We start from the raw sequence: 25,463 nt of genomic DNA on the forward strand, positions 1-25,463 counted from the left end.
GAGAACCTTCCAGAAGGAAAAAACATCTATGCAGCACTCCACCAATCAGGCCTTTGTGGTAGCGCAGACCAGACAGAAGCTATTCCTCAGTAAAAGGCACTGACAGCCCGCTTGGAATTTGCCAAAAGGCACCTAAAGGACTCTTAGACCATGAGAAACAAGATTCTCTGGTCTGATATGAAACCAAGATTGAACTCTTTGGCCTGAATGCCAAGCGTCACGCCTGAAGGAAACCTGGCACAATCCATACGGTGAAGCATGGTAGTGGAAGCATCATGCTGTGGGCATATTTTTCAGTGGCGGGGGCTGGGAGACTAGTCAGGATTGAGGGAAAGATGAACGGAGCAAAGTACATAGAGATCGTTGATGAAAACGTGCTCCAGAGAGCTCAGGACCTCAGACTGGGGGCGAAGGTTCACCTTCGAACAGGACAACGACCCTAAGCACACAGCCAAGACAATGCAGAAGTGGCTTTGGGACAAGTCTCTGAATGTTCTTGAGTGGCATAGCCAGAGCCCGGACTTGAACCCGATCTAACATCTCTGGAGAGAACTGAAAATAGCTCTGCTTTAACAAACAAAAAAAATCAAGGGGTCTGAATACTGCAACCAATCAATTTAATTTATCACAGGTGTACTCCAATCAAGTAGTAGAAACATCTCAAAGGATGATGAGAAACCGGATGCACCTGAGCTCAATTTCAAGACTAATTGCAAAGGGTCTGAATACTTATGTACATAAGGTTTTTAAAAAAAAATGGTTGTAATACATTTGTAAAAAATTCTAAAAACCATTTTTTGCTTTGTCATTATGGGGTATTGTGTGTAGAATGATGAGAAAAAACAAACAATATAATCCATTTGATAATAAGGCTGTAACGTAACAAAATGTGGAAAAGCGGACTGATTACTTCCCGAATGCAAATCAAATCAAATGTATTTATATAGCCCTTCGTACATCAGCTGATATCTCAAAGTGCTGTACAGAAACCCAGCCTAAAAACCCAAACAGCAAGCAATGCAGGTGTAGAAGCACAGTGGCTAGGAAAAACTCCCTAGAAAGGCCAAAACCTAGGAAGAAATCAGGCTATGTGGGGTGGCCAGTCCTCTTCTGGCTGTGCCGGGTGGAGATTATAACAGAACATGGCCAAGATGTTCTGTATATGCCATTTATATAAGCATACATTTTACGTATAGGTCCTGGGAATTGAACCCACTGTCCTGGCATTATAAGCACCATGCTCTACCAACTGAGCTACAGAGGACCCGAGGCCATGTACTGTACTGCTCACCCGCTGTAGCCGTTTGATCTCATCCTGTTTAAACTTGAGGATAGCCAGTGCCTGCTCATGTTCTAGTTCCAGCTGCTGCCTTCGCTCGGCGACCTCTCGCATATGCTGCAAGCAATCAAAGGAGACACGTATCTCATGTAGTCAAACAACACTTACATAATTACTCTATAGTCTCTACTCTCGGCTTCCATGAGGCAAATTCCCAGACAAATTAAAATGGCAACGCTACTAGTAAATGCATACTGGCAACACTACTAGTAAATGCATACTGGCAACACTACTAGTAAATGCATACTGTCAACACTACTAGTAAATGCATACTGGCAACACTACTAGTAAATGCATACTGGCAACACTACTAGTAAATGCATACTGGCAACACTACTAGTAAATGCATACTGGCAACACTACTAGTAAATGCATACTGGCAACACTACTAGTAAATGCATACTGGAAACACTACTAGTAAATGCATACTGGCAACACTACTAGTAAATGCATACTGGCAACACTACTAGTAAATGCATACTGGCAACACTACTAGTAAATGCATACTGGCAACACTACTAGTAAATGCATACTGGCAACACTACTAGTAAATGCATACTGGCAACACTACTAGTAAATGCATACTGGCAACACTATTAATAAATGCATACTGGCAACACTACTAGTAAATGCATACTGGCAACACCACTAGTAAATGCATACTGGCAACACTACTAGTAAATGCATACTGGCAACACTACTAGTAAATGCATACTGGCAACACTACTAGTAAATGCATACTGGCAACACTATTAATAAATGCATACTGGCAACACTACTAATAAATGCATACTGGCAACACTACTAGTAAATGCATACTGGCAACACTACTAGTAAATGCATACTGGCAACACTACTAGTAAATGCATACTGGCAACACTACTAGTAAATGCATACTGGCAACACTATTAATAAATGCATACTGGCAACACTACTAATAAATGCATACTGGCAACACTACTAGTAAATGCATACTGGCAACACTACTAGTAAATGCATACTGGCAACACTATTAATAAATGCATACTGGCAACACTACTAATAAATTTATTACTGGCAACACTACTAATAAATGCTAACACTACTATGTTTGTAGTCAAAGTGGACCTGGCCCCAGGGATCTCCGGATTCTTCACATTTGTTCTGAAATAGTGAAACTTGGAAGTGTTGCAACAGAAGACTGGAGGTGAGCCTGTACCTTTAGGACCTGCTCTAGGTTCTCCAGTTTGGCACGGAGTCTCTGGTTCTCCTCGAGAACTGAATCACGTTGAGCGGTCACTTCAGAGAGGTCTTCCCTCAGCTCCTCATTCTCAACCCGGGCCTGAGACAGAGGGATGGGGAGAGAGATGGGGATAGAGAGAGTACTGACATTCCTCATGACCAGCAGGAGAAGGACAGACAAAACAAATACTGTCCCATTCCAACATAGAAACAGAAGCCCTTCCGGTCTACTGAAGGTTCACGACAGAAAAGACTGCTGAGGGTCCCCAATTTGAACCATAATGTAGAGATTTATTCTGTCATCTAAAACAACCGTAAGCCTAAGAGGCCCTCAATAGAATAGAATGGAGACTGACCTGGTCGAGCGGCTGTGCCTTCCTCCTGAGGAGATCCGCCTCCTCCTCTAGTTGTTCATTTTTGCCCCGCTCATCCTCAAGCAGGCTCTCCTGTCAGAGCACAAACGACAACAAGAAGACAAGACTCAGATTCAACAGCCAGGGACGAAGCCATGATTTCTCATCAGTCCCAGTCAACTGAGAGTATAGTCACTATACTGTAGTACAGCCGTATTAGTGCTGTAAATCAGTGGAGGCTGGTGTCACTTTCGTTTCAGGATGGGTGTAATGTAATGGCTGGAATGGAGTTATTGGAACCTTGTGTTTCATGTGGTTGATACTGTTCCATTCATTCCATTCCAGTGGGATGTTCTCACTTCACCAGCTACCGCTGGTCATAACACCTGGTCCACTGGTAGTAGCACGCTGAGAGTACAGTAGTTAACAAACACACGAGTGGATGGCCCCTGAGGATTTCTTACCAAATCTAGACATTTCTTCTGTCTCTTCCTTACTTCATGCTCAAGGTTTTCACATTCTTTTCTCTTCTTACTCAGCTCCTGTTCCTGAAAAGGAAGCCAGAGCATGTCACGTTACAGCGACTACACGACCTGCGAGCGTCAGTCGGACCCTATTCGCCCCATTGCCATCTGAACACGGTGTTCGAAATAGGAGCTTTTTTGGCTGCCTATTCCTAAACGTGACACAGGCCTATTTGGTGTCAGACATTAAGACTATCATGCACATGCACACTGTTCTGTGAGCCTGCCCGGCTACAGTACCATGTCTATGATACCCTGCCGTGTATATCAGATGTCAAAGCATATTAACATATCAATTTTGCGTTTGACAAAAAAAGTGTCTGCACAAATCACGATCAATCTGTTTTGGCTGCACAATAAAATATAAGCTCTTGATTTCCATATTGACCTCTGACATGGTAACAACGAGGTATTAACAAGCTTAGCATTCTTTAATTACTCTAAATGCAGCTTACATGCACAGTCATGCAGGCCCCCCCACCCCCCAGTAGCAGAATGGAAAAAAAAAAAAAAAAAAAAAAAAAAAAATTGGCTTATTTCAACATCCATTGCCAGACACAACAGAATAACCAAGCATTATGATGACTGCACAAGGACTGTTATGTGTGCTGTGTGGGGGGACTCAGTGGCTAATTGACTGACTAGATGCAACAGCTGCAGCACGACAATATTGATTATTAAAAAAGCGAAGACCTGTGGCCTGATTTGTTCTAACGATTACTTGTCTGTGAGCCATCCTCCAGACTACAAGCAAACCTTACATCATATCTCACTCATAATATCAGTCCAGTCTCCAACAAGAGGTATGTGCATGTGTGTATGTGTCAGTATAGCTAGCCATGACAGGGTTGTATATTGTACAAGGTGAGTGGGTCAATCATATGTGTGTGAGTGTGTGTGCGTTTGTGGCATTGATGCATTTGTTCTCACCAGCAACTGTAGTCGCTGCTCCTCTGTGTGCTCCTCCTGGTGGGAGAGGCTAGGGGTGGGGGCGGGGCAGAGGCCCAGTGAGGGTGGGGTCACTCGCGACCCTGACTCCTCCTCCTCTCTGGGAGTCTCCTCACACCTGGATGGAGCCTCATCTAACGCCACACACGGGGTCTCTGCTGCAACCTGCCAAGGGCACAATCCAGAAAGTTCACAATTATGCCTAAAGGGCAGACTCTGCAAGATGACGTTGCATGCACAAAGTAAACACATAACGGGACAATTTTCACAACTACTAAGAGCGTTGAAGCGCGAGGCTAAACTTCTCCGTTGTTTTGGTTCCGTAGTTTCCACGTTGTAGCAGTGTGAAGCGCATCCGTGCACATAATAATTAAACCTCACTTGATACAGATTAAAGGAAACCATGACTAAACCATTTTCTTTGGCTAATGGCTTGATTGAAAAGCGTTTCAGTGAATTAGATGTGAGCATCATTCCCCGTGTGTAGAGAGCTGTGTCAAACAAAGTGACTAAAAGAGAACATAGCAGAATAATAGCAGAACACAAATGTGTCATATAAACCTGACTCCCAGCATCAACCAAATGACAGATAGACAGGGGTCCTTCTGTAGCTCAGTTGGTAGAGCATGGCGCTTGTAACGCCAGGGTAGTGGGTTCGATCCCCGGGACCACCCATACGTAGAATGTATGCACACATGACTGTAAGTCGCTTTGGATAAAAGCGTCTGCTAAATGGCATATATTATTAATACAGCTATCCTCCAGCCTTTCTTCCTTCCCAGTGGCCTGACTCCCAGCACCAACCAAATGACAGATAGACAGGGATTATAATACAGCTATCCTCCAGCCTTTCTTCCTTCCCAGTGGCCTGACTCCCAGCACCAACCAAATGACAGATAGACAGGGATTATAATACAGCTATCTATCCTCCAGCCTTTCTTCCTTCCCAGTGGCTTGACTCCCAGCACCAACCAAATGACAGATAGACAGGGATTATAATACAGCTATCCTCCAGCCTTTCTTCCTTCCCAGTGGCCTGACTCCCAGCACCAACCAAATGACAGATAGACAGGGATTATAATACAGCTATCTATCCTCCAGCCTTTCTTCCTTCCCAGTGGCCTGACTCCCAGCACCAACCAAATGACAGATAGACAGGGATTATAATACAGCTATCTATCCTCCAGCCTTTCTTCCTTCCCAGTGGCCTGACTCCTCGGACTCCTCTACACAGTCATCTAATCCACAGGGAATCCCTCCAGCCTGGACCGTGACTCACATACCAATACTAGCAGACTGGATGTAACTCTTAAAATGATTCTTTAGAAAGGAGAGTCCCTCCTCTCCTTTAATGGACATTCCTTTACGATTATAATACACTGCTCAGAGTTAGGCGATTCTTAGAGTTAGGAGAAAGAGAGTACTTCTGAACCCGTATCAACTAAGCAGAGTAGGAGTGCTGAACGAGTATCGGGCATCCCCTCATATTCATTATGAGAAGGGAAAACTGACGCTGTATCAGCACTCCTAATCTGAGACGCTTTATAAATACAGGCGCTGATGTATTAGTATTCTATTAGGATCCATGTTAGCTACAGCCAAAGCTGCAGGTACTCTTCCTGGGTTCCACAAAAAATAGAACACATGACATAATACATACCATGAAATAGACCATTACAGCTGAAGGACAGAACTACATAAAATGACATAATACAAAACACGAATAGACAGGTACAAAACAACATAAATTATATGTAGCAAAACAAATTACAATACATAACACGAATAGACAGGTACAAAACGACATAAATTATATGTAGCAAAACCAATTACAATACAAAACACGAATAGACAGGTACAAAACGACATAAATGATATGTAGCAAAACAAATTACAATACATAACACGAATAGACAGGTACAAAACGACATAAATTATATGTAGCAAAACCAATTACAATACAAAACACGAATAGACAGGTACAAAACGACATAAATGATATGTAGCAAAACAAATTACAATACATACAATGAATAGACAGGTACAGAACTACATACATTTAAAATAAGAATACACACTTTTATATTTTTATGCCTTAGCAGTCCATGCAACATGTACTCATAATAACAGCTACACTGAAGTCATCCATTTTGTTACAGTTGCATACTGTTACAATTGCAAGTCCTGATCCTAATCTCTCAGAACCCGTTGTTCTGTAAACACTAACGAGAATCTCACAACATTAGGAACCGCCCGTGTCCTTGGTTCTCCCGTTTGACGTCAATACTATTCATAATAATAATAATAATAATAATTCATAGATGCTACTGAATGCAAGTGCAGTGAAAATTACAATGGAAACACAATAATTCCTCCAGCTAAGGCCTCAATCACAGATGTCACCCTAGCAACCATGCCATTCAACTCATAAATTAACTACAGATGGAGTGTTCTCCTCGCTAAGGCTTCACTTTAATCACCTCAGCAACTGTGTTGGAGTTTCCTATATCTAAAGTTTCAATTGAAACCTTCACTTTACATATGTAGACTTTTTAGAGCTCCATCACTCCACTCCGTTGAATAAATTGAACAGATTCATCATCAGATTGGGTCTTCTATGAAGTCTATCACCCCCTGCTCATAGCCATGACCTGCAGATAGAGTATCAATTTAATCCTTCAGCTTCATATGTGGACTTTTTTAGAGCTCCATCATTCCACTCTGTTCAATACACTTAAAGTCAGAAGGGCTTCACTTACGTCCTTTGCCCTGTCTAGTGCATAGATATGAACCAAACATTTGCTGTGTTACAGTCTACCGCCCATAAAGATTTAACTGAGGTATAGTGCGTGGCCTTTGGACAAATTCATAAAATGAATGAGGTCCCATTGATATCGAGTTTCCTACAGTTCTCTTATGGAGTTGTTTCCCATTTCCATTTCCCATTCTCCTCACCACACACCCAGCAGCCTCCACCAGTCACACAAAAAAATAAGAATAGACTTTTATACACATCAATAAAATGAACATCAGTAAGCTGACCAGACTATCATATCATCAGGAGCAGTATGTTCTTACTCTACTGAGGCTTTGCTTACGATTGCTTTCTCTGATCAAAAGCCCTGATATCCTGATGCCAAGGGCACATCTTATCTTTAACTTGAACCCAAACACCAGATGTGCTCGAGAGGGAGATACTATCGCTATTTAGGTTAGACGCGTTGTGCTGTGATGTGAGGATTTATTCGTTTTTTTAAAGCTACTTTTGCTGCTTGCTTGAGTGATTTGAGATGGCAAGGAGTTCCATGCTATCATGGTTCTATATATTACTGTGCGTTGCCTTGAATTCATTTAGGCTTTAGGGACAATGAGGAGACCTTTAGTTGCATGCCTTGTGGAATATGAATGTCTGTCAGAGCTGTAAGTTAGTTGACTGAATAGACAGTTTGGAGTTTTTAACACATTCATATTTCTAACAAAAAGGAGAAGTGAAGGCAGACCATCTCTACTCTACTTTGAGCCATGAAAGGTCAACATGCATTTTGTTGACATTAGCTGTCTTGGAACATTTTTAGGGCAATATGTTCTGTTCTGTTGTTAGCCAGCTGTAGCTTTTTTAATGTCTTTCTTTGCAGCACCTGACCATATTGCCGGACAGTAGTCAAGATATGACAAAACTAGAGCCTGTAGGACTTGTTTAGTCAGTTGTGGTATTAAGAATGCTGTTTTTGTGTTGTTTCTGTTTGTTAATGCCAGTTTGTGTTGGATTGATTTTTTACTTTAATATTTTGCATGAACCAAACATTAATGATTAATTAATTATGAATGATGAATAAGTTAAATTTACATTTAAATCATGCGTAGGTAACGTGTCTGTAAGCAGTATATAAAGATATCTAACGGGACTGCCCAGTTAGAGCTCCAGACAGACGTGTAATATGGTGCATCAAGTTTGTTGGAATGTCTCCAGTTAACTATTAATAAACAATGACTCTTAAGATTTACTTTGCATGTCCCTGTGTAGAATTTCCATGACACAGATTATTGTCTATAATATCAAAGGCTGCACTGAAATCTAAGAGTACAGCTCCCACCATCTTCTTATTATCAATTTCTTTCAGCCAATCATAGAGTCGTTTGTGTCAGTGCAATACAAGTAGAATGCCCTTCTCTATAGGCATGCTGAAAGTCTGTTGTTAGCTGTGGCTGGGGGGGGGGACTAAGTGTGGGGAAGTGGCTCTGGATCTGTATGACATTAGTGTCTTCTCCTTGTCACCCTAGCTTCAGCGGGTTAAGAGTCAGGAATCAGGTCTCTAATTTTAGAGCCACACCTACTTATCTAATCCTGTAGAACTAGGCTAGTGCAGACAAGGCTATGACCGAGTAACAGGATCAAAGTAAGGACCAGCCAGCGCCATGTGAAGAGAAAACTCTCTGAAGTGACTTATATCAAGTGCTTATAGCTCTATGAAGAGACCGCTCAGTGTTGCTAGCCATTTTGAGACCACATAATATACTTGCACACATGAGCACTCACACACTTACAATATAGAACATGAGCCTAGGAAAATAACTATATTATTATTACTATTATCATTATTAAGGTTACTATGAGCAACAAAAAAATATTCAGGAAACATCAGGAGTGGAACCTAAAATAGAACCGTAGAATAGAATACTGTCCGACTGTCATTACACTTAAGCCCAGTCCATTGTTTTAGGGAAGTGAGGGAGTGAAAGCGGTCGGTCCCCTGAGCTCAGATAGGCATGTATAAGGAGGGAATTTGAGTGTTTGCCCACAATGCTGAGGTTCAGAGATCAGAGCCACAGATTATCAGAGTTCAGGCAGTGTGGCATGCAGGTCAGATAGTATTTGAGGGGAAGACACAGAGAGACGATGTTGCATAATGCCTAATGTGTTGAGTGTGAGCTATGTGATATATACAGAACAAAAATATAAACGCAACACGTAAAGTGTTGCTCCCATGTTTCATTAGCTGAAATATAACATGCCAGAAACTTTCCATATGCACAAAAAGCATATTTCTAAAAAAAAATGTAAAAGTAGAAATTTGTTTACATCCTTGTTAGTAAGCATTTTTCCTTTTCCAAGATAATCCATCCACCTGACAGGTGTGGCATATCAAGAAACCTTGTATTTGGGACCCAAAAAAACACCACTCTAAAATGTGCAGTTTAATCACACAATCCAATGCCAAAGATGTTTTGAGGTAGCGTTCAATTGGCATGCTGACTACAGGAATGTTCACCAGAGCTGTTGTCAGAGAATTGCTATTTTCTCTACCATAAGCCTAGGCTAGCGTCATTTTAGAGAATTTGGCAGTACGTCCAACTGGCCTCAGGAGTGGAATAGACCGCAGACCTTGTGTAACCATGCCAGCCCAAGACCTCCACATCCGGCTTCTTCACCTGCGGGATCGTCTGAGACCAGCCAGTATTCTGATTGGATGGCCCTGGCTCCCCAGTGGGTGGGCCTATGCCCTCCCAGGTCCACCCATGGATGCAATTTTGTCACTAAACTGTAGTAACTTGTCAGCCAACAGGCAGTGTTATGACTTGCTGTGTTTAACCCGTATAGTGCTGCTTCTGTGTGTAAACAGACAAGTCCCATGCTGATATTGAATCCAAATACTAATTGAGTGTATGTAAACTTCTGACCCACTGGGAATGTGATGAAGGAAATAAATCACTCTCAACTATTATTCTGACATTTCACATTCTTAAAATAAAGTGGTGATCCCAAACTGACCTAAGACAGGGAATTCTTACAAGGATTAAATATCAGGAATTATGAAAAACTGAGTTTAAATGTATTTGGCTGAGTTTAAATGTATTTGGCTATATTGACGCCACACACACACACACACTCGCAAATAGACCCACTTTCACACACAATAATGTTCTGTTTATTATCTATCCTGATTGCCTAGTCACTTTTACCCCTACCTACAGCTGAAGTTGGAAGTTTACATACACCTTATGTAAACTTCCAACTTCAGCTGTAGGTAGGGGTAAAAATGACTAGGCAATCAGGATAGATAATAAACAGAACATTATCGTGTGTGAAGTGTGTGAAAGTGGGTCTATTTGCGAGTGTGTGTGTGTGTGTGGCGTCAATATACATGTGTGTTTTTTGTGAGTGTGAGCGTAGTGTGTGTATGTTAGTGTAGTATGTGTGAGTGTGTGGGTAAAGTCTAGTGAGTGTGCATAAAGCCAGTGCAAGAGAGTAAGTGGGGGAAAAAATGACATTGACCTCCTTTATAATTATAAAAACAATGTTAATTGTCAGGGTGGGCATTTGATTAACGGTTCAGCAGTCTTATGGCTTGGGGTTAAAAGCTTTTCATGAGCCTTTTGGTCCCAGATTTGCCACTCCAGTAACACTTGCCATATGCGATAGCAGAGGGAACAGTCTATGGACTTAGGTGGCTGGAGTCTTTGACCATTTTTAGGGCCTTCCTCTGACACTGCCTTGTATAGAGGTCCTGGATGGCAGAGAGTTCGGCCCCAGTGATGTACCGGATGGTACACACTACCCTCTGAGGATCTGAGGGCCCATGCCAAATCTTTTCAGCCTCCTGAACGGGAAGAGGCGTTGCTGTGCCCTCTTCCCGACTGTGTTGGTGTGTTTGGGCCATGATAGGTCCTTAGTGAATGTGGACATGGAGGAACTTGAAGCTCTCAACCCACTCCACTAAACCAATCACTCAAAATGTCAGAACATGCACATTGTTCATGGAATTGTTGTGCAACATTATGCAATGTAACTTTTTAGTCAATTATGGGTATGGCTGGCTTCTTTTCACTTACAGTAACTACTTAGCATCTACTCATCTGTAACGGCTTGCCACAGTGGCAGGTTAAGAAAAGTACTTCTGCAGGGCATGTGGCAGAAGCAATGTTATTTTTGTTGGTTTTTAGTGTAATACATTGTTTCATTTGTTAGTTTTTATCCGGATTTTGTACTTTATTTACACAGCAAGGAAAGAGAGGAGACGACAGATCAGCTAGATCCATAGGACAGAAAGTGGCGAACCTGACGGTTAGCGTGGAGTCGGCAGCACTACCACTAGACAAAACTCGCCCAGTACGTTTCAGTTGTATTTGATCATTGTTTGGTGGTAAGCAAGTGGGAAGTCTTTCCATTATGACCACACCATGACCGTTGCGTCCACTCCTGAAGGCTTTGTTACCCCAAAAAACACAAGCTTCAATCATAGTTCACAGCCTGTGATACTAGTCTGCAGTCTATTCTGACATCACGTCCATGCCTCGATAAGAGCCAATTAGATGAGGCTTGTGAAGTTGTAATAATAGGCGGTGAACCATGAATTCCGCCTAACTCTGTGTCCAGCCACATGAAGCCACAGGAGTGGTGCATGATTACACAACAAACACCTGGCCTTGGCAACCATCTCTGGACCACACATGCACCACTTTACCTGACACAGCACAAGGCATAGCCTGAGGTTATCAAACCTGTAGGTTATTAACTATAAAACAACTGCACAAAAAGCCTAGTTCATATCTACTAAAGCATGATGTGCACTAGGCCTACACACATACGACATGGACAATGTAACACAAGGCCCGGTCCATGGCTAAACGGAGAGCCTATAAAACGTCACACAAGACCCGATTCATACTTGGACTACAACATACTAAAGCGCATCGACCTAAAGCATGGCTCAGGCTTTCAATAGCACATGCCCACTACACTAGGTTTATTTAATAGATACTGAGGGACAGTAGGGCAGGTCCATTCTGACTAAAGCACCATACACATCCTATAGGTGTAGTCCATCCATACAGTAAGCCAGGTCAATGCTTACTGCAGTAGTGTCAAAAGAACCCATTCAGTCAGCCCTGGTCCAGGATGCCAGAAGAACATTGGTAACTAATAAATCATATACTATGCATAATACTACACATATACTACAGACAGTCCTGTTTGTATGTCCCATAAATAAATAATCAGATCTATGCAGAAACAGTGCCTTTTCTTTATTTACCTTGATATTCACCCGTTGAAGGAATGTTTTTACTTGATTTTCAAGTCCCTCAGTCGAGCACCTGGGCTGAAGAATGTTTGGGTACACTTTCTTTACACAAAATAGATGTTTCTTCAGTGTAGTCTGGCCCAGGAGTGGGAAGGTGAACGGAAAGGCTCTGGAGCAACGAACCGCCCTTGCTGTCTCTGCCTGGCCGGTTCCCCTCTTTCCACTGGGATTCTCTGCCTCTAACCCTATTACAGGGGCTGAGTCACTGTCTTACTGGGGCTCTCTCATGCCGTCCCTGCAGGGGGTGCGTCACCTGAGTGGGTTGATTCACTGTTGTGGTCATCCTGTCTGGGTTGGCGCCCCCCCCCCCCCCTGGGTTGTGCCGTGGCGGAGATCTTTGTGGGCTATACTCAGCCCTGTCTCAGGATGGTAAGTTGGTGGTTGAAGATATCCCTCTAGTGGTGTGGGGGCTGTGCTTTGGCAAAGTGGGTGGGGTTATATCCTTCCTGTTTGGCCCTGTCCCGGGGTGTCCTCGGATGGGGCCACAGTGTCTCCTGACCCCTCCTGTCTCAGCCTCCAGTATTTATGCTGCAGTAGTTTATGTGTCGGGGGGCTAGGGTCAGTTTGTTATATCTGGAGTACTTCTCCTGTCCTATTCGGTGTCCTGTGTGAATCTAAGTGTGCGTTCTCTAATTCTCTACTTCTTTCTTTCCCTCCCTCCATGCCCCAGGAGGACCTGCTGTCCCCAGTCTACCTGGACCATGCTGCTGCCCCCTAGGACTACCTGACATGATGACTCCTTGCTGTCCCCAGTCCACCTGGCCATGCTGCTGCTCCAGTTTCAACTGTTCTGCCTTACTATTATTTGACCATGCTGGTCATTTATGAACATTTGAACATCTTGGCCATGTTCTGTTATAATCTCCAGTCCACCTGACTGGCAGTTTCAGCCAGAAGGTCAGGACTGGCCACCCCACATAGCCTGGTTCATCTCTAGGTTTCTTCCTAGGTTTTGGCCTTTCTAGGGAGCTTTTCCTAGTCACTGTGCTTCTACACCTGCATTGCTTGCTGTTTGAGGTTTTAGGCTGGGTTTCTGTACAGCACTTTGAGATATCAGCTGATGTACGAAGGGCTATATAAATACATTTGATTTGATTTGATGTTTATTCCTACGCAAACTATTAGGTAGAGCATGGAAGGCCTGGTCCATGCTACTGTACATAGACATACTGTACACACGAAACATACCATAGATTTACACCCTAGGTTAAGGTACTCTAGGCCAGGTCCATGCTTACAGCAGCAGTGTCACATCCCATTCAGTCAGCACAGCCCTGGGCCTGGATGAAATAAGCACATTGGTGTAATCCCTGTGGAGGACTACTGAAACAGGTAACTGGATCACTTCTTTTTAAAAGCACCTTAAATGGATTGGATTGGCCTGGCTGCTGGTTTGGTTTTCTGTTTTAATACAGCTACGTAGTATCATCAGCGATGCCATACTGCTATCATAATGCTGCTTTGTCCACAATCCGGGCCTGGCGGTCACTAATTCACGGAACGATATGCTGCTGGCTGCTGCCTAAATTCCCACATCTGGGATCTGAAATATCTGACTGACAGTTCCAAAACAGGTTTTGGAGAAAGGCGTCACTGCAACTCCACAAGTAGGCCTCGGCCGTGGGATTTTTTTTGTGAAATGCAACAGCGATATTAGATCTGCAGAAGAAATCCACTTAGTTGGGACTCATCATGTGCAATAATAACATAGAGAACACGTAATGCCAACAGAGCAGCCAAGCTGAAGCTACAGGCAGCGGGCTATGGTAATCTGATGACATTTTCACTTGCCCGTTTCAAAGACATATAATATCTAGATTTCCTAAACCTTAACTATATTGCACTTTGTATGATTATTCTGCAAAGTGCTAGATATGTCTGACGATTTCTCCTGAAACTGTCCTGTCTAGCTTAGAGTCCTACAGTACCTAGGGGGTATACTACAAGGTTAACCACAAACACAGAGTTACTGGGACATAAAGACACCAACACACACCCCCACCAAATACAACCTACCCCTCTCCAGTGATCTGTGGCAACGTCAAGGCTATCCCCGGCCCCCAATTATCCAGAGCAGGGGCAAGGCAGGGGCGAGGCGGGTGATCGGCTAGGAAAGTGTATGGTAGGAGAGTCGGCTGGAGTCTTAACGTTACCTACCATCCAAAACCCTCTCACTGCTACCACGGCAACAGAGAGAGGATTACTGGACTGTACCATTCTGTTGTTAAAGGGGATTAGAGTGGACAGCCACACAACATGGCCCCTTTCTGTGGTGTGCGTGCATGTGCGTGTCACTCTGTGTGTATGTGTGTGTCACACACATGACAGATTACCAGAACCAGCATTCTCATCTAAGCTGCAAAGAGCAAAGTGAATTTTGACTCTAACTTTGTTGTCATACAATACATAGATAAATAAGGTCATTAATGTCTTGAAATGCATGTCTTAAGATGTATTTCTTTTTAAACCAAAGTGTTTTATTAATTTATATATTTACATCTTAACCAAAATGTGAACATTTCATGACATCTGGTTTATCCTGCCGTCACATCTGGGTGTAGTGAGTTAACTATTTCTAAGAACTCTTTAGTCACCAGTGTTGCAGAGAGAGCAGAGGGAGCGTGTGACTTGTTTCTCTAAATCAGGCCCAAGTTCAAGACAGGGAATCATCTCATTACGTCCCCTGGCAGTCAGGCAGATTACTGTAGTCAGCTCTATCAGCATAACCCTGAGAGTACAGCACAGCACAGCACAGAGAGCTATTATATCTATCCCATCCACCCCTCGTAATGAAAAGACATGACCCGGTCCGTGTCAGTCAGTCAGCTTCAGCCTAATCTCAAACTTGGCCCAAAACACGCTGCGTCACGTCACCACACACTCAGCCTCGCGCTGTGCTGCCTTTTGGGAAGTGCTGCAGCACTGTACTCATTCCACAGCAGCTGGATGGTTTAAACCTCAACATCTGGACGGAAGCACACTGGAAGCAAAATGTGGTGTTTGGAGATAAATAGTACTTAGATGGGCAGTTACATCTGGGTGGGTACTTCTAGGTTATACACATTGCTTGTGCTATTTTTTTTCCTCAACATGGGTGTCCTTTAGGGGTGCGTGCTTAGTCCCTTCCTGTACTCCCTGTTCACCCAAGACTGCGCGGCCAAGCACGACTCCAATACCATCATTAAGTTTGCTGAAGACATAGCGAAGGTAGGCCTGATCACCAATAAACGATGAGACAGCCTATAGGGGAGGTCAGAGACCTGGCAAAAGGCTCCTTAACAGCTTCTACCCCCAAGCCATTAGACTGCTAAACAACTAATCAAATGGCCACCTGGACTAGTTGTATTGACCCCCCTTTGTTTTTACACTGCTGCTACTTGCTGTTTATTATCTATGCACAGTCACTTTACCCCTACCTACATGTACAAATAACCTTAACTAACCTGTACCCACACTCATTGACTCAGTACTGTTACCCCCTGTATACAGCCTCATTATTGCTATTTTATTGTGATCCGTTTTTATTTTATTTTGAATATATAGTAAATATTTTCTTTAGTCTATTTTCTTAACTTCATTGTTGGTTAATTATGGGCTTATAAGTAAACATTTCACGGTAAGGTCTACTACACCTGTGGTATTCGGCGCATGTGACAAATACAATTTGATTTGTACTAATGTTTTTATAAAATCCTAATGACTAATATAAGGTGGGAATACACCATTTTAAATATTTCTAATAATTGTATCAATTGCTTTAGCCTGCTTGAAGTGCCAGCAGAGATATTAGAAAAGAAGGAGATAAGAATCCCAGTGGGAAATGAATGGAGAAAAGTATTACACTCTGCCCAGCAGACTGTCCACCAGTCGCCTTTGTGTTGTCATGCTGCGTCACGCGTTTGATAAACTAATCATCACGCAATCCCTTCTAAAGGGAGTCGAGAAGTCGGTATATTTTCCTCAAAAGTACGTAATGTCACGATTTCAAAGCTATACGATATTACAGAGAACAAGTTAATTACCTCAAATCCTGGAAAAAAAAATAATATTGAGCTTCTTGTTCAATTTGTGCTCATGTTTGGATTTTGTGCTAGCGCCTAATCGACTCCCATTGATGCCTTGAAGGAGAGATCTCCTTGTCAGAGTGTACCCAAAATGCACTGTGTGGGCCATTGACAACGTACAGGCAAAGTACACAATGAGCGTTAATATGATTCCAATGGAGTTTCCCATCTCCTCAAAAGTATCTACATTTACATTTACATTTAAGTCATTTAGCAGACGCTCTCTGGTGGTTTGTGCATTTAAGAGTTTTCTATTAGTTACATCGCAACAGGCAAGCTCAATCAGGTACAGCTAAAGCATTCTAAATTATTTTTAAACGTTTTTTAACCCAGGTCCGTTGCTTTGAGTTCTCTTTCTAACAGGGCAAAAGGTATTCCGTTCCTATACCGCTCTGATGTAGTGCTCTTTACCATCAACAGGGGGCAGTGTTGGAGCCATGCACAAATGACTGTTCGTCGCTTTAGATACAAGCGTCTGCTAAATGGTATTTATTATATCATTAAATAGTTCCAGTCCTTACATTCTCTTTCCTCTTCTCCTCAGGTGTGCAGGGCCTGTCGTGGCCATTGTGCTCCCTGCAGGAGGTTTCTTTAGAGGAGGTGACTCTGGAAGAGGAGACTGACAGTTGCCTCTGGAGCCTCAGCACCTCCTTCTGGGACTCCCTCAGCAGCCTCTCAAACTCCACCACGCTGGACGGGATAGGGCAGCCCTGCAACACACACACACAGATGTCAAAGAGATGTGAAACAATGCATTGTAATGCTTGAGGACTTTTCCGCTCAGGCTGGGAAAACAATGTCTCTCTCCTTCTTGTCTTAGTCACATTATTATAAAGTGTTTTTTATTTCACCTTTATTTAACCAGGTAGGCAAGTTGAGAACAAGTTCTCATTTACAATTGCGACCTGATGCATCAGGCTCTGGTGGGGTTAAACACCGGTGAACATACTGACACTGCCATCATCATCCTCAATATTATCATCACAAGGGGCTTCCATCACTTAGTGACTTGGAGGCCCCATGCAGCGGTCAGTCTGAGCACCCCCACACACATTTTGTATGGGCTTTAGAGTAACGATATGTAATTTAACTGTAAACATGTATTACCTTTTAATGTACCATGAACACAACCAGTCATGATGTTTTCATCTGAATGACATACAAATCACTTCAAAAAGTAGGCTACCTTCCAGCATCCTAACAGTGCAATGTGTACCTGCCAACTTTCTTTCAATTCGTAAGTGGCTGAAACTATCTCACCGGAGAAAGCATCCAAGCGAGGGAAACAGCGTCCCTCTGTCTTACTATATGTAGCCCATATATCTGATACTGTCTGGCCAAAAAGAATATGACATGCCATACTCTTTTTGCCAGACAGCATGAGATACATGGGCTTCGACAAGATGGCAGCATTATCAGCAGCACCTGGCTTTTTACTAAATAAATGTTAACTTAGGTAAAGGTTAACTTCAGTTAAAATAAAAATGTATTTTCTCTGCCCCACTCTGAAAGTGCCTCAATGCTGTAGCTTCATTTCAATGAAAGTCACATTTGCAATCATATTGCGTGAAACGATGCATGTGGAATAGTCCATTATTATTAACCAGGCTGTGGGTTATTAATGACACTTGTTTCTACTATTATGAGAAGAACCTGGATTATTTTAACATTGATATGAAATATATATGTATGGAAATAAATTATTGATCTATGATGAATTATTACTTGGCTGTATGGATTCATTAACCTTTTTTGAGGCCTTTTCTGTCAACAACGTGGCCTCATTAACCTGGGCACAGTGGCCAGGCAAAACCCCCCTTCCAGCAGCTCACTATAGCGGGTTGTTTGTCGGGGGAGTGGGGGGTTGGGGGGCCTCGAGTGGAGCATGGGTGGACCTCAAGTGGAGACGCCATGAGAGATATTTAAAATACTATTCAAAGAGATAAGGTTTCAGATGTTTTAGAAAGATGGGCAGGGGCCTCTTCTTCCTGACTTTAGGGGGAAGCTTGTTCCACCATTGGGGTGCCAGTACAGAGAAGATCTTTCACTGGGCTGAGCGGGAGCTGCCCTCCTGTAGGGGTGGGAGGGCCAAGAGACCAGAGGTGGAGGAACGGATTGCTAGGATTGGGATGTAGGGTTTGAGGATAGCCTGAAGGTAAGGAGGGGCAGTTCCTCTTGCTGCACTGCAGGAAACCACCTGGGTCTTGAAGATGATGCGAGCTTAGACTGGAAGCCAGTGGACTGTGCGGAGGAGCGGGGTGACATGGAAGAACTTAGGAAGGTTGAACACCATGCGGTCTGCCGCATTCTGGAATGAATTAACAAATCAAATGGACATTGACCCCAAGCATACTTCCAAAGTTGTGGCAAAATGGCTTATGGACAACAAAGTCAAGGTATTGGAGTGGACATCACAAAGCCTCAATCCTATAGAACATTTGTGGGCAGAACTGAAAAAGTGTGTGCGAGCAAGGAGGCCTACAAACTTGACTCAGTTACACCAGCTCTGTCAGGAGGAATGGGCCAAAATTTACCGAACCTATTGTGGGAAGCTTGTTGAAAACCCAAAACGTTTGACCCAAGTTAAACAATTTAAAGGCAATGCTACTAAATACTAATTGAGTGTATGTAAACTTCTGACCCACTGGGAATGTGGTTGAGAACGTTTGTGGCCAACAGAAAATATGATAAATAAAAGAGAATGATCAGGAAGTCTACTTTTTTCTCCAATTAAGTCAAAACATTTGCATTCTTCAACCTTCAACCAATCTGTGTAGGAGATAACACCTTCAATTCCAGGTTAACTATATAGTCCACCACAGCTTTTCCTTTGCCAGATATGGATGTAAAGTTATCGCTTAAGTGGCATATCCTTCCATTAATGACCTTTTAGAGTCCTGAAGGAATTCTAATAGGGTCTCTCCATGATGATTAACAAAGCCATCCAAAGCAACACGCGATGGAATATCATCAATATCATCAGACCGACACTCCACCTTCACAACCCCTCTCAACTACAGTCACCTCTGTTTTCCGAAGCCTAGGCCTACCGATATCAACTGGTTCACTTTGGAGATAAGGTCCTCGTATTCATCAGCTGGCAGACATGCCATTATGATAGACATGTCTGGGTCGAACTTTGTTTTGGCAGCACCTATTCTCCCAGATTCTAGGAATTCTACATGGAACTCCAGACGTCCAACTTCAAGAGCAATGTGGCCTTGTAGCTGCTTGTTATTATTCTCCAGTTGAGTCGGCAGAGCTGTATGATTATACTAAATGGCTTTCTCCAAAGATACACATAAGCTGTCAACTTTACTATTCATTCCTTTTTCAATACACAGCTTCATTTCTTCTTTCTTTTTTTCTACTTCAATTTTTGTACCTAGACTCCTTATCTCCGTCATGACATTTGCCATGCTATTGGCACTTTCGTTCTTTGATAAATTTGTCTCCATGCTTTTCTCACCACTGTGTAGATTTCTACTGGTGTCCATATGTTTCTGTTATTGCTGTTCAAGGTAACGTTAGATAGCCAACTAAAGGTAATGTTATAGCTAATAGCTAGGCTAGCCAGATTACTCGCCAAACAAACCCTGACAAGTCTGTCTATTGACTGTATTTCACCCTCACAGGATTCAAACTTCAGCTGCCTCCATTTACGATCCGATCGCTATGTTTTAAACATTGAAAACGTTTAAGTTTGAAATAGTTTGGTCCCATAAAGAAGCAGCTGTGTTTTTCACCGTGTGCACTGGGAGTCTGGATATGTTGCAGGGGTTTGATGGCACAAGCGGGGAGCCCAGTCAAAAGAGAGTTGCAGTAGTCTAGATGGGAGATGACAAGTGCCTGGATTAGGACATATACCGCTTCCTTGGCGAGGAAAGGGCGTACTCTACGGATGTTGTAGATGTGAGGCCTGAAGCAATTGCCTCTTCTGTCTAATTGTAAGTCCGCCACTGATCATTACCATCAACTCAGTCCACAGCTCATCCTGGGATTCCCTCTGGAGTAGTACTCCCAGCAGATATTCAGAGCAAGAAAATGAGCTCTTAGTCACAGACGGGCATAGAGAGGAGTAATTGAAATCAGGCACTTAGATCACAGCCATGAGGAGAGGGTGGTCTCTCTATCTACACATCTGTATCAGTACAGCTCAGTCACTAGTTCAGGCTTAGAGGGTTTTCAAGAGCAGTTACCAACCAGACCAACAGAGGGCAAACCTGAGGCATTTTAGTCCTTTGATGAGATTAGTGAATAGGACTGACTACAATGGATGACACAGAGAGCCTTTTGTGGGCAGACTGCTAGTGTTAGATAACAGGTTGTCATTGAAATGTTCAGCGCGTTTGAGGGCTGCAAGCCAAGGTGATTTTTACATCTGAAATGTTCAGCACGTTTGAGGGCTGCAAGCCAAGGTGATTTTTACATCTAAAATGTTCAGCGCGTTTGAGGGCTGCAAGCCAAGGTGATTTTTACATCTAAAATGTTCAGCGCGTTTGAGGGCTGCAAGCCAAGGTGATTTTTCACATCTAAAATGTTCAGTTTGAGGGCTGCAAGCCAGTCAAAAGAGTGATTTTTGACATCTGACATGTTCAGCACGTTTGAGGGCTGCAAGCCAAGGTGATTTTTACATCTGAAATGTTCAGCACGTTTGAGGGCTGCAAGCCAAGGTGATTTTACATCTGAAATGTTCAGCACGTTTGAGGGCTGCAAGCCAAGGTGATTTTTACATCTGAAATGTTCAGCACGTTTGAGGGCTGCAAGCCAAGGTGATTTTTACATCTGAAATGTTCAGCACGTTTGAGGGCTGCAAGCCAAGGTGATTTTTACATCTGAAATGTTCAGCACGTTTGAGGGCTGCAAGCCAAGGTGATTTTTACATCTAAAATGTTCAGCACGTTTGAGGGCTGCAAGCCAAGGTGATTTTTACATCTGAAATGTTCAGCACGTTTGAGGGCTGCAAGCCAAGGTGATTTTTACATCTGAAATGTTCAGCACGTTTGAGGGCTGCAAGCCAAGGTGATTTTTACATCTGAAATGTTCAGCACGTTTGAGGGGATGCAAGCCAAGGTGATTTTTACATCTGAAATGTTCAGCGCGTTTGAGGGCTGCAAGCCAAGGTGATTTGTACATCTGAAATGTTCAGCACGTTTGAGGGCTGCAAGCCAAGGTGATTTGTACATCTGAAATGTTCAGCACGTTTGATTGAGGGCTGCAAGCCAAGGTGATTTTTACATCTGAAATGTTCACCGCGTTTGAGGGCTGCAAGCCAAGGTGATTTTTACATCTGAAATGTTCAGCGCGTTTGAGGGCTGCAAGCCAAGGTGATTTTTACATCAGTGATTTTGCACAGACAGACTGCAAAGTAGTCGATCTCAAACACAAACATTAGATTGGTATTGAAAGAGTGTTTTGCACCTGAATTGGGTATAGAAGTACAGACACTAGAATGGGTATTCCGATTCTATTTCTATGGTGTGGAGTACCTTGGCTGTGCCCAGACGGGTCTCTAGCTGCCTACACTCCTGCTGAAGGGCAGCAATCTCCTTGTCCTTGTAGAGCAGTGTATCTGCATGCTGTGCCAGGTCACGGGCTCTCTGACGGGCAAACGCCCTCTTGTACTGCTCCACCGCCCCAGGCCGCACCGGAGCTGGAGCGTTCACCTGGACAGAGGGGAAGCGTTAGAGGGTAAGGGTCAACACAAAGCGGATGGAAAATGGAATTGTAAGAAGGACTGTTCATCACAAACGTATACTTATACCCCTTGACCCTCTCAGAAAGGATTGTTTTTCACCTGTATATTTGCTGGAGGCAAGTCGTTCAAGGTTCCAACTCTCACTCACAAAACAATCTTAAATCACAATAAAACAATTTCCCACATTCTGTCCGTGGGAGCAGCAGTTAAGCGAGCCAAGCCTAACTGGCATTACAAAGTGTTTTAAATATCAAATACAGTCTTTAAATAACATTATATATAAATGAGCCCTGTCCAATTGTTATGAATGTCACACCCTGATTTGTTTGACCTGTCCTTGTGATCGTCTCCACCCCCTCCAGGTGTTGCTTATTTTCCCCGGTGTATTTATCCCTGTGTTTCCAGTCTCTCTGTGCCAGTTCGTCTTGTATGTTCAAGTCAACCAGCGTATTATTCCCGTGCTCCTGCTTTTTCTATTCTCTTTTGCTAGTCCTCCCGGTTTTGACCCTTGCCAGTTTTCTGGACTCCGTACCCCCCTGCCTTACCATTCTGCATGCCCTGACCTTGAGGCCGCCTGCCACTCTGTACCTCTTGGCCTCTGAACTGGTTTTGACCTTTTGCATGTCCACGACCATTCTCTTGCCTACCCCTTTTGGAATGATTTAATAAATATCAAAGACTCAAACCATCTGCCTCCCTTGTCTGCATCTGGGTCTCACCTTGTGCCCTTATAATGAAGTCAAATATAATAGCTGAAGAACTAGCTTTGGCACTCTTAAAGGTTCCTCTCATTTTTCATTGATTGAGGCTTTATTTGTATTGTTTTTGCTGTCTATGGGAAAGGGGAAAGAGGGGGAGAAGAAAAGGGAGAGGGAGAGAGAGGGAGGGTGAGAGGGATAGAGAAAGGGTCTCTCTCTCCCAGGCAGGTGAACAGGTGCTATGTGGAATACTGAGGTAGCCAATGGGCTGCGGGCCTGGTGGCCTGGGTACAAACAGGTTGTTGTACAGGTGGCACACTGGACTAATGTGCGTGATTAGCCCAAATGTGGTAGAGGGGGATGGGGGAGTTACTCGTCTGGGCAGGAGGAATCTCTTCCTCTAAATACTTTTGTTGGAGCATCGTTAAATCTCTGATCTGTTTCCCAAAACCATCATTATTAACTTTGCACTTGAAAACCCTCTAATCTAACGCCTGCCTCAGACCACACAATTCTTCAAGCTCTGTCAAGTTAGTTGTTGATCATTGCTTTTCAAGTCTTGCCATAGCTTTTCAAGCAGATTTAAGTCCAAACTGTAACTAGGCCACTCAGGAACATTTAATGTCATCTTGGTAAGACACTCCGGAGTATACTTGGCCTTGTGTTTAAGGTTATTGTCCTGCTGAAAGGTGAATTGGTCTCGCAGTGTCTGTTGGAAAGAACCAGGATTTTGCCTGTGCTTAGTTTTACTCCCATTTATTTTCATGCTTAAAAAACTCCCTTGTCCTTGCCGATGACAAGCATACCCATAACATGATTAAGCCACCATGTTTGAAAATATTAAGAGTGGTACTCAGTGATGTGTTGTGTTTGCCGAAACATAGATCTTTGTTCTCAGGACATAGAGTTAATTTCTTTGCCACATTTTTTACCTTTTACTTTAGTGTCTTATTGCAAACAGGATGCATGTTTTGGATTATGTTTTATTCTGTACAGGCTTCCTTTGTTTCACTTTGTCATTTATGTTAGTATTATTACAATGTTGTTGATCCATCCTCAGTTTTCTCCTATCACAGCCATTAAACTCAAACTGTTTTAAAGTCACCATTGGCCTCATGGTGAAATCCGTGAGTGGTTTCATTCCTCTGCGGCAAATGAGATGGGAAGGACACTTGTATCTTTGTGACTGGGTGTATTGATACACCATGCAAAGTTGAATTAATAACTTCACCATGCTCAAAGGGATTGTTTTTACCCACCTACCAATATGTGAACTGTTTCAAGAAGCTAGGCATATGTCGCATGTCAATACTTCACATGAGAGGAATTTTTACTTGTTATTTTATACATTTTTTATTTATCAAAATGCAAAAACCAAACATGTATGCAATCTGTAAATACAAATACAATTGTTAAATAGTAGCCTAGTTGGTTTAGCCACTGAAAAATACAGGAATCTTCCCACTAGCCATGATTGGCCGAGATAAGTGATTGGCTGGACAAGCCGAGAGATGAGTTCGGATTGGTCTGCCAATTAGCGTGCTTCTGTCTATAACATGAGCTGCTCAGTATGTGTATTTTTTTAAAGATAATATTTTTGCTACTGCTCAACATTGGTGCCGTTAAGTTAACAGGCTCTATCAACAAAGATCAGTGGGAAAAAGTTGTGATGGACTACTTTCTTGAGGACAATCATGCCATGCTGACTCTATCGGACTCTGAAAATGAATCAGACGATGAGGAAATCCCTGATTTACGGAAGAAGTTGACCGAGTTTTGAAATCAGCGGAATGCCTGGTGGAAGCAGAAAGATGATTGCCAATTGTTTTAATTTAACCTTTATTTAACATGGCAAGTCAGTTAATAACAAATTCTTATTTACAATGACGGCCCACCCCGGCCAAAGCCTAATCCGGGCGACGTTGGGCCAATTGTGCGTTGCCCTATGGGACTCCAAATCACAGCTGGTTGTGATACAGCCTGGAATCGAACCATGATCTGTAGTGACGCCTCTAGCACTGAGATGCAGTTCCTTAGACCACTGCATTACTTGGGAGCCCCAAATAAAGAGAGCGTTTAAAAGAAAACACAGAAGGTTGTTGTTTAAAACACCTGTCCCTGGATTACATCTTCAAACTAAGGGCAACCATGCCATCCATGCAAGAGAGGGAGAAGAGTTCATCCATGTATATATGTAAAAGTCTAGCTACATTTTCAGATATCATACATTTCTAATTTTGTCAGAAAGTTGTTTTCATTGCAAATTAAAAAGTACTGTTAGTTAGATGGCTGACGTTAGCTGGCTGGCTCGCTAGCTAATGTTACGCATATGATCTGTGTAGTAATATTATTCACATTTGCATGGCTATTATAGCCCAATGTTAGCCAACTAGCAAACATTGAACCTAGTTGTTTAGCTTCAGCTACCTGCAGATTCATGCATGGTGCAAGGTCGTATGAGTTGAGATGATGGTTAATTATTTAGCTAGCTAGCTAGATACTAAACAAAAGACTCCACTATGAAAGTAACCATTTCA

The 25,463-nt window shown here is 42.9% G+C and overlaps 1 protein-coding gene across 8 annotated transcripts in view; it reads right to left on the reverse strand.

Moving 5' to 3' along the window:
* Window positions 1-25,463, reverse strand: part of LOC118391007 (peripheral-type benzodiazepine receptor-associated protein 1-like) — a 172,902-nt gene that overhangs the window by 48,664 nt on the left and 98,775 nt on the right. For 6 of the 8 annotated variants that reach the window (XM_035781902.2, XM_035781906.2, XM_035781904.2 and 3 more), the window contains 7 exons: window positions 22,020-22,196; window positions 17,052-17,240; window positions 4,368-4,550; window positions 3,378-3,461; window positions 2,917-3,006; window positions 2,538-2,660; window positions 1,292-1,396 (listed from right to left, as the gene is read on the reverse strand). In XM_035781902.2, coding sequence (XP_035637795.1) covers window positions 1,292-1,396; window positions 2,538-2,660; window positions 2,917-3,006; window positions 3,378-3,461; window positions 4,368-4,550; window positions 17,052-17,240; window positions 22,020-22,196 — 951 coding nt within the window. The remainder of the gene's footprint in view (window positions 1-1,291; window positions 1,397-2,537; window positions 2,661-2,916; window positions 3,007-3,377; window positions 3,462-4,367; window positions 4,551-17,051; window positions 17,241-22,019; window positions 22,197-25,463) is intronic. The other 2 variants (XM_035781907.2, XM_035781905.2) reach the window with 1 other exon arrangement.

This window comes from Oncorhynchus keta, chromosome 12 (genome assembly GCF_023373465.1).
Source record: "Oncorhynchus keta strain PuntledgeMale-10-30-2019 chromosome 12, Oket_V2, whole genome shotgun sequence".
In the NCBI taxonomy this organism is placed as follows: Eukaryota; Metazoa; Chordata; class Actinopteri; order Salmoniformes; family Salmonidae; genus Oncorhynchus; species Oncorhynchus keta.